We start from the raw sequence: 9,845 nt of genomic DNA, 5'->3' as shown, positions 1-9,845 counted from the left end.
GTCAGCACATCTCAGCAAGCAGAAGAGATGGACAGCCTGCCAGACCAGTGCACAGGCCACCCACACCACAAGGGCTTGAGGGGCAACAGCAGGCCTGGAAGGCAGCTGGATGTCCAGCATAGCTGCAGCCTTGCAGGAAAGATATAGGGACCTACTCAGCACCACACCACCTCTATCCAAAAACAGAGGTGAAAAGAGGGCTGAGGATGGCAGTAGCCTCCACTTCGGGTTCCAGGAAGAGGAGCCACTGAGGAGACAGGACTCATCAGAAAGGAGAGTTTCAAGGGAGAACGGGAAAAAGAAAAGCAGGTGAAATATGGGCAGGCACTAGGTGAACTTCTAGAATATAGTTCGAGAGGAGTGGGGAGAGAAAATAAGGACTTAAGGATTTGGACAGTGAGGAAAATCAGCCAGGAAGTGTAGATTACCCCTCCCTTCTTCCCTCCCTCGGGCAAGCCAGTGGGAGAAAGGGTGAAAGAGCCTCCCCAGGGCCACCTCAGCCAGCACGCCTGACCACACCTGGTGCAAGGCCTCATGACTCTCTGGCAAGGCCATTCCTGACCCTGATTAACAGGGAGAGGGGAATGAAAATGACAGGTCCCACCCAAGCTAGGTCCAGAGCAGGCGAGGCTCAGTGGTGGGGCCTCCATCACATGGGCGGGGCTCACTATCCCATCCTGCTGCCATGAGCCCCCCATACCAAGTCTGTCCCAGGGGCAGAGGCCCCTGCAAGCTTCCCGTCACTGTTCCTTTTAGGAAATGAGAGTCAGTGGTCATGGCAACAGAGAAAACAGGTCAAGGCCACCTCACAAGTCACCAAAACCCACATCCTGGTCCCCGCTTTTCAGCTGCCTCTAAAAGCTGGGTCCCCAAAATCCTTAGGGTGCTAGGAGGAGCAGAGCACCAACTCAGGAGGCAAGAGAGGCATTCTACTCGATCAGATTTTCAGGTACAGGCTGCTCCCCTCGTAACACTTGCTGTCAACCAGGGGACGTTATACTGCTCAGAGAGCTGCTCCAGAACTTTATTTACATTGACTCACTTGGGGGTGGGGGGACGCACGTGCACACACACAGGGGGACGTTATACTGCTCAGAGAGCTGCTCCAGAACTTTATTTACATTGACTCACTTGGGGGGTGGGGGGACGCACGTGCACACACACAGACACACACACACACAGTCCACTAATTGTCTTGTCTTCCAGTGTAACTGGGGCAGCGCTCACCCCTGGCACTTGAGGGGTGTGGAGGGAGGTAAGCAAGAGCAGACAGCCCAGAAGCCAGGGTTCCACCTCCGGGAACTCAGGTTGGAGAAGAGGCTGTTCACAGACAAGTTTGGGGGCCACAGGCAGCCCCAGTCACATAATGCCTTGCCAAAGGGGAGCAGAGGCACAAGGCGGGTCAAAGAAAACCCTAGGCTGGTCCTTCAGAGCCCAGCCTTCACAGCACCAGGCATAATTTATCAAAAAGGCTCAGTCTCCAAACTAAAGTAGGGGGAGGGATGGTGGCAACAGAGAAGCCTGGGGGCCTCCCCTCCGCTCCACAGCCCGTGGCTGGCCTCCAGCTAGGGGCCAGGCTGGCAGCAGTGGGAAGGCTCAGTCGTCTGTCTCCTGCTTGATGTTCTCAATGGGAACAGGCAGCTCTGGACTTGGACCCTTGTCAAGCGAGGCCATGTCTAGATGTTCTTCCTTCACGCGCACAGCAATGACTAGAGGGTGGGAAGGCAGGAAGGTGGGCAGGGAAAGCAGAGTGAGTGAGGGGCGACTCCGGGAAGGATGGGGCTTGGGATCTGGTAAAGGGACCTGGCAGGGAAGCAGGGAGCACCTCCGCCCTCCTGCTCACCCCCAGAGGCGGGGGATGGGGTGGGAGGAGGGCAGCAGGGGAGGCTCAGGGCCCCAGGCACACCCCAGCCAGGCAGGCTGTGCCAGGACACTGGTATCTCCCCATCCACCACCCACTCTGTACACACGTGAAATGGGAACAGAGATGATGAGGAGGAGGAAGAGGGGCAAGGCGCGTGGCTGGAGGGGACGGTTCCATTCAGTTGGGAGGCAGATGTTTGGAAAGCTCTGTGGGCCCAGTGGTTCAAGGACTACTTGGTGCCCAGAAAATTCCCTTCAAACTTGACTCTACTCTTCTGTGCCCAGGTGGGGAAGGAGAGAGGCAGCCTCTGAGCTCGGAGCAGGCCGATTGTGCCTCGACCCTGCCGGGTGGCTCTTACTCTCATCAGGAACGGGCTCCGAGATCTTCCCCGCAGCCTGCGGGTCGTGTTCCAGCAGGGGCTTCTTGGACCCCTGTCTGAGGGGCCGGATCTTGGTCAGTGGGATTCTTTTTCCTTTGAATAAAAATGGAATCAAACCCAGCATTAGGGTTCTATCACTGAGAGGCCTAAAGGGCTAGATCTCATCCAGTGGTTAGCGTGGCAGAGGGGAAAGTGACAGTATGGGGACAGAGGGCCTGGTCTCCAACTGACAACAGTCCTCTCTGGCTGTGTGCCCTGAGGTCAGAGAGATCCTCTCCAACAGGGGATTAGTAACAGCACCTCCCTCAAGAGCCAAGCCTCAGAGCAATTGTGGTTGTTGGTTTCCTTTTTCCATCTCTGATCTGTTCACCTGTAACACGCGACATTCCTGGCCCTACTGTTTTGAATGGCACAGAGCCTCCTCCCACAAGCTTAATCCTGCCTTGTCCTGTTTCAGGACATCTTCTCTGTGTGGTGCCATGTCATAGAACCCACCTCCCCTGACAGGCCTGCAGCTCTGAAGGGCGGCTTTGCCTCCCCTCTCTGCCCCCTCCAACCTGCTGCCCCTCAAGTGGGGCCCAGCCTATGGAACCAATACTGACAGACCCTAACTGCTAGGTCGGGTCTGGCCACTCAGCAGCCTGCCTTTGTGCCCACCCTCAAAGAGATCGCAAGGGAAGAATGACAGCCTTGAAAAGACAGCTTTGACTTCTTCCTGGGCCTTTTACTTTAGAACCTGGCAGCTGTGGACTGCCCAGGAGGCCAGGCCGTTTTCTGACCATGGGGCAGAGGGATGGGATTCCTGCCACACCCCGCCCAATACAATTTCATGTCTCTTTTCCTCAGCATCCTGACCATTGCCAAAGACCGAATACTCCCTATTTATGTGCTGGGTCCCCAAAGATACCGGGTGAAAGGCCCATGGGGCCAAAGGGCAAGGGAAGGTAGATGGGGAAGGACCATGAAGAAAGCCACGTAAGTGGGACAGCACCTGGGGAACCAGTGCCCGGGACTGACTCCACCTCTGCTCCCAGGGACACAGGCCCCGCTGCTCCTAGGCCCCATGCCAGCCTGGCTCCTTTGGAGCATCACTTACTTTTCTTCCCAAACTGTTTCTTTTTCTTCTTTGTGGCCTCTTTGGCCTTCAGAGGTGTGGCCGGTTCTGTTGTTGAAAGACAAGGGCAAAAGAGATCAGAAGAGGGTTCTGGGAGGACACAGAGCAGAGGCGCATCCCCAGACCCCTGCCCATCCTCACACAGGACACCCCAAGAAGGGAAGCCAAAGTTGGGCAATAACAGGATGGGGGAGGGGCTGTAGACCAGGTGTGCCTTCTTCCCACTCTTGTCACCAGGGCTGCTCAGAGGGACCTGAGTAGTTTACCTGGGTGTACAAGGGCATGAACATATGACAGAGTGGGCAAGATGAAGGAAGGAGCTCCGCAGGCCAGAGGGAGGGGGGGACAGAGAAGTCAGGAGCAGGCGGTGGGAGACAGGGCTCACTCTTAGAGTGGTCCGTCCATGAGACTTCTTGATCTTATGCAAAGAACTGAGGTGGGCATGGGGGAGGGGAATGGTTGGCAGGAAGGAAAAAAGAAGAAACAGGAAAGTCAAGAGCCCCTCAGGGCTGCGAGAGCCCAGACCTGCGGCCACGGGTGGCTGGAGCTGGTAGCCGGTGAGCTCACACCAGCCAACAGGGTAGATGTCCGGGGACTCGCAGTCCACCCACTGGTCATACTCGCTGTCCCAGCCATCAAAGTGTATACTGAGGAGCCGATGCACCACCCGTTTCACCGTGGCCACACAGATGAGCCGGGGCTCCATCAGGTCCACGGCCTCCAGCTTCATGCCCACCCTGAAGCCATGGTTGGGACAGTCCTGGGGGGATGGGAAGAAGGCAGTTGTCAAGCCAGCCATTTCCCTGCCCTGGCAGGCTCACCCGGGGCCCTGGGGTGCTGGAATGCCTGCTGGGCAAGGGTCCTCTAGACAATAATCCTACTGCACCTCTTCCCTAAGCACAAACCCTATAGAAACCTATATAGAAAAGGGACTGGCTAAACTGAGGTTCAGCAGAGTGCCTATGCCTATGGCACAGTCTGGAACTTCTTCCCTGGAAGTGGCTTGCTTATCTCAGCAGTAGAGACTTCAAAGAAGGGGTTGGAATTATCACCACTGACAGCAGTAGGCAGGGCCAGTCCTGAGGCTGCTACAGGCCCCTTGCTCTGTCCTCGGTCTCCTCACCATGTTAAAGAGTCTTGACGGAGCTGCTTTTGACTTAGTCTTCTCCAAGTACGTCTCCCAGTTGAAAGTCTGTGTCTCGTACCCTGGAGAAGCAGAAAGTTTAGATGTGGAGGGTGAGGAAACAGAATGTGGGTTAGGGGAAAAGGAAAACTCTGCCAAAGGGCAGTGCAGCTCAGTCAGGACCCAGACTGGAGTCTCCCTAGCAGCCTTCTCTCCTCCTCCCTGGGTTGGTGTCCTCTCTAAGACCACAGTCCTGTTGTACAGGTTGTTCACTGCCAAAAGGGAAAAGTGGGAGCTCCATTCACCACCCACACAACGGCCATAGGGCCGAGTCAACCCAAGCAGTGTAAGGGCTAGTGGTGGCCCTGGGTGGGTGTGTCACCTCTCCCATATACCCTGAAACTCTACGCCCCAGGGGTCTAACTTGACCAGGAATCTTCCCCTTTCAACTGCAAGGTCAGCATACAGTGTCCTCTCTAGTCTTACCTTTTGGTGGTGTGAGCTCAATGTCATTCTTTTGGCAGAAGGTGGCTGGGAAGATGGCATGGGAGGAGGCGTGGTAACAGAACCAGTCTGAGCCATCTGTGGAGGGCCCCCCATCCACACAGATCATCAGGTAGCCGTCCAGGAGAACCTAGTGGAGGGGTGGAGCCGAGAACATCTTAGCACTTATTGTGAATGGCAGCCCCACCCCAGGGTAAGGTGGCTATGATGTGGACACAAGACAGATCCAGCTAGATCTAGAGCTCGGCCTTCCCAGAGAACATGCTGAGCTTTCTCTCCAGAGCACTTAGCACCCCCATAATGCATACTTGTGAGATTATTTCTCTTTCCCACTAGACAGCAGGCACTGTGCCAGTAGGGACTATGTCTGCTTATTGCCACCGTGTTCTCAGAGGTGAGCACATGGCCTGCCGTGGAGATTTGCTGAATAGACAAATCAGCAGTGTCCTCCAGGAAGGCAGAGGGGTGGTGGTTTGTGCCTCAAGCTGTGGCAGTAAGGGAAGAGGTTTGGAGCAAAGTTAGACTGCTGTGGCTCTTGGCAAGGACAGCATGGAAAGTAGATGCAGGAAGGGCTCCAGTGAGATGACAGGGCAGGGACCACACCTGACACAGGACCAAGCTCAGGTGTTCAGTAAGCACCTGACAGATGTGCCTCGGACCCTGACATGAAAGCAGATTCTGAGCAAGGAGCAGGAAAGGCCCCTACACACACAAGTCAGGTACTCCAGGAGCAGCCAGTGTTGGGAAGGTGTGATGGACATCCCCTCGGACCCAAGAGCCCCTGATGGTAGAAAGCAGAGCTCTGAGCCACATTGCTCCCCTCAGAAAACCATGCTGGAGGCTGAGGGGCTAGCCCTAGCTCACCTTGCAGATGGTTGCCACGCAGATGTTGCCCAGATTCAGGGGGTCAATGGCTTCCAGCTTCATCCCCTCCTCAAACCAACCGCCTTCTGTGTAGACAGCTCGTACCTTAAAGGAATGGGGCAGTTGGGGAATCTTGGGGCAGGCCCAGAGGAAGGGTGGGGGAAGCAGGCTTCATATGCTATAGGCCTGGGAAGGAAACGGAGAGAGAAAGGGGAGAGCCAGGGTCCTCACCTTCTTGAAAAGGTAAGGAACGGCATCACAGTAGATTTTCCGGAAGGTCGGGTGATGGGCCATGTCGCTTCGCCTCTCTTTTGAGAAGATGGTAGAGGCAGTGAGGAAAAGAAGGGAAGTGAAGGCAGCTAACAGGGCCATCTCCACGCCTCCCCCAGCAATGTGGGGACTGCTAAGCATATGTTCCAGCTGTATCTCAGCAGCCCCCACCCCAGACTAGCAGATAGATGGGTCTAGCCCAGAAAGTGTCAAGAGCTCTCTGTAGGTACTTTCAGCCCTTAAAACCCAGACTCTCCCTTCAGGACAAGGGAGAGGACCGGGGTCGGTAGCATTTGGGTTCAAATCTTGATTTTATCACTTCTAAGTTGAGCCAATTGACTTGGTCAAGTCACTCAACCTATCTGGACCTCAGTACCATTCGCAGGCTAGAGACGATAGTCTCTACCTCCCTACACTATTGTGGGATGTAGACAAGGTGCTCCCACCCAACGCCTGGGGAAGCAGAGCCTGGGGTCACTCTGGCCTGGGGCTCTGCTAACCTGACATCTTGATGCCATGGCCAACACGCCGTGACCAACCCACTGGGTGGATCAGGGGGCTCCACATATGGCACCAGAAGTCATCGTCACTGTCGCCATCCTCGTAGAGGAGCCGTAGGCGACCCCCGATTACCGTGTCCACAACAGCCATGCGTGTCCGTGACACTTGGGACTTGTCCACCACCTCCAGTCGCATACCCTGCCGAAAGGGGTACTTCATGCTCTCCACCATCTGCAATGACATCAGAACGCAGGCCTCTGTGGCCATGGGAAGGATCCTCCCACCCACCTCCCTGCTCTCTCTCTTCAAAGTAAGCAGAGGACAGGGAAGGCGTAGTGGAATCCCCCCACACTATGTCAGGAGGCAGTAGATGAGCCCTCCAGTCCTGCCAGGATCACCTTGGCCCTGATTCCCTAGAACATTGAGGGAAGACACACAGCTCCCGGGGGGTGCACCACTTCTCACCACCAAAGTGCCAGTAAGTCAAGATGGTAGGATTTACAAGACCAATTTCAAACCAAGGAAACTCAACAGACCCAGAGAGGTCAAGCAACTTGCCCAGAGTCACATAGACTCACTAGTGCCAGAGCTGGGCCTTGAATCTAGTGTCCAGTCTATGCTCTTTATAGGCTCTGCAGAGATCCCCTGGCAACCTACTCTCCCCTCTACCTCCCAGCCCTCTGGCACATACAAGACTCAGGGCCAGAGAACTGAGTTTCCTCATGTGTCCATGTGTCCTGTGTCCAATTCCCACTGACCCTAATTGGCTGTGGCTCTGAAATGCTTTCATGGCACCTCAGCAGCAATTCACACCCCTCTGACCCAACAAGGGACAATGACCGAGATGCCTATGAGCTGTTCTACAGAGAGCCACGGTGGTAGGCCATGAGTGAGGGAGTAGGAGGTTCATTTTGTTCACTGTGACTTCGGCGCTGTCCTGCCTGGGGTAGGGAACAGGTATGGTGTAAGGCTTTTCTAGCTGCAGGGCACTGCTGGCTCAGGGAGAACCAGTCCTAACCTAGGTGTGGTGGTGACAGACTAAGACAGAGCAGTGCTATTTCCACGTACACCAGGAGAGGGAGCATCTCCTGTCCTGCCTGGGGTAGGGAACAGGTATGGTGTAAGGCTTTTCTAGCTGCAGGGCACTGCTAGCTCAGGGAGAACCAGTCCTAACCTAGGTGTGGTGGTGACAGACTAAGACAGAGCAGTTCTATTTCCACGTACACCAGGAGAGGGAGCATCTCAAGAGGGCAGAGAGCAGCCATCGGGAAAAGCTGACACAGTAGTCCTCAACTATACAGATCCTTCACCTAACAGCTCAAGGGCTGGAATACATCCTGACACTGACAGCACAGGGTGAGGCCTGGGCTGGGCCCCCCTCATTTTCCCCAACACATTCCCTTCCTCTACAGCCAGCACAGTGCAGCCCACACTCAACAACACATTACTGCCCTCATGTGTTTGGGACAACATAGTGGAAAAGCAGAAAGTAGGATTGATTCATTCCTACATTCTCAGCTCTGAGCACAGAACTAGGTACACAGTTAGTTCCCAATTAATGTTTTTCCTTGAGTGAATGAATGAACAAACATATACACACATATACCTGACCTTTGCCGATGGGTCATTTGTTCATTCAAAACATTTTACTGGGCCGGCCCGTGGCTCACTCGGTAGAGTGCGGTGCTGATAACACCAAGGCCCCGGGTTCGGATCCCATATAGGGATGGCCGGTTGGCTCACTGGCTGAGCGTGGTGCTGACAACACCAAGTCAAGGGTTAAGATCCCCTTACCGGTCATCTTTTTAAAAAAAAAACAAAAACATTTTACTGAGCGCTGACTATACTGCTGTCATCAACGGGCCATATCTGGATGAGAGCTTCTTCCACAAACGCATCCCTTTCTATCCTCCCCACCCCCAATCTTCAGAGGGGGCTTGGCAAGTCAGTGACTCTGAGTGCTTTCCAAGGGAAAAGGCTGTCCCATCTAAGCTGTGGTCTCCACGTCAAAGCAAGCAGTGCTTTAAGCCCCTTCTCCTTGAGGCAGTGACCTCCCAAGGACCAGCTCCCCAGCAAGCCTGTCTGCAACTTTTGTACCCACAACTGGTCTCACGGTGCCTTCCCATCCCCTGCCCGTGTCATCTTTCCCCAGCCAGGGGCTGGGGCTGTCTCATCGCACTCGTGCATCCCTTCCAGCATGCACTGGAGGACTGGGTATGTAACAGTTGGCATGTGCATCCCCTCCAGCATGCACTGCAGGATTGGGTATGTATCAGTTGGTGTGTGCTTGCTGACTTGCTCACAGGGAGCCTGCCCCTCTCCCCAGAATCATGCTCCTTTTACTTTAAGCAAAAAAAGAGACCACCTTGATAACCCCAGTGGTCTGCATCATCCACCATGATATGCCTCATCCTAAAGCAAGGGCCAGCTGAGAAAGTGAAGGATCACCTCTAGTGACCAAATCTGTCAACTGTGCAAGGCATTATGGGAAATACAGGAGAAAAAGCTTAGTTTTGTTAGAGAGAGAATGTGGAGAATATGAAAGACAACTAACAAGGCAGAGAGGTAAATAGCAAATAAGTAGTACTCAGTAGTTCAAATAAGGGAAAAACCATTTTTACTTTGGGGAAAAAAGCCAGGAATGCTTCTTTTGGGTGCTCTGAACTGTTCATTGCTGAAGGCCAACTCTTCACTAGCAAAGGCCCATGATATGCAAACTTTTCACCTGGTGTATAGTGCCTTGGGTGAGATGGCCTGACTTCTACTCCATGTTTATTTTCCACTGTTGGCTTCCACACCACCCATTCCCTACCCATCCAGGTGAAATTCAAAAGCCATTTTCTCCATGAAGCTTTCCTTGATACCTGCTCCTTCTCTGAGGCAACACGGTCAGTTCAACCATGTGTCCTGGCTGCACCTGCACTGCATCACCCTGCACACTTAGCCAGGGTGACATGTGGACACCACTGTGAGCACCTGATTCAGGAGACCTTGGATAAGCACCTACATATGAGAGCCCCACAGTGGGAGATCTGGCACAGAGAGGTGGGAAGGGCAGTCCTCACTGTATACCCTTTTGATCCCTTTGATTTTTTACCATGTGCATGTATGACTTTTTTTTTTTTTGTCTTTTTTGAGACCGGCCGCACCGCGCTCAGCCAGTGAGCGCTGTGAGCGCACCCGTCATCCCTATATAGGATCCGAACCCACGGCGGGAGCGCTGCTG

The 9,845-nt window shown here is 54.2% G+C and overlaps 1 protein-coding gene across 2 annotated transcripts in view; it reads right to left on the bottom strand.

The window, feature by feature from the left end:
• Positions 1 to 1,086: 1,086 nt before the first annotated feature.
• Positions 1,087 to 9,845, bottom strand: part of L3MBTL2 (l(3)mbt-like 2 (Drosophila)) — a 24,054-nt gene continuing 15,295 nt past the window's right edge. For both annotated transcript variants that reach the window (XM_008574061.1, XM_008574069.1), the window contains 9 exons: positions 6,619 to 6,850; positions 6,080 to 6,156; positions 5,849 to 5,953; positions 4,967 to 5,114; positions 4,481 to 4,563; positions 3,883 to 4,117; positions 3,340 to 3,405; positions 2,223 to 2,336; positions 1,087 to 1,709 (listed from right to left, as the gene is read on the bottom strand). In XM_008574061.1, coding sequence (XP_008572283.1) covers positions 1,597 to 1,709; positions 2,223 to 2,336; positions 3,340 to 3,405; positions 3,883 to 4,117; positions 4,481 to 4,563; positions 4,967 to 5,114; positions 5,849 to 5,953; positions 6,080 to 6,156; positions 6,619 to 6,850 — 1,173 coding nt within the window. In that variant the 3' untranslated portion in view covers positions 1,087 to 1,596. The remainder of the gene's footprint in view (positions 1,710 to 2,222; positions 2,337 to 3,339; positions 3,406 to 3,882; positions 4,118 to 4,480; positions 4,564 to 4,966; positions 5,115 to 5,848; positions 5,954 to 6,079; positions 6,157 to 6,618; positions 6,851 to 9,845) is intronic.

This window comes from Galeopterus variegatus, unplaced genomic scaffold (assembly GCF_000696425.1).
Source record: "Galeopterus variegatus unplaced genomic scaffold, G_variegatus-3.0.2 Scaffold55, whole genome shotgun sequence".
Taxonomy (NCBI): Eukaryota; Metazoa; Chordata; class Mammalia; order Dermoptera; family Cynocephalidae; genus Galeopterus; species Galeopterus variegatus.
Note: the sequence above shows the minus strand (reverse complement) of the source record. Positions and strands in the feature narration are given on the sequence as shown.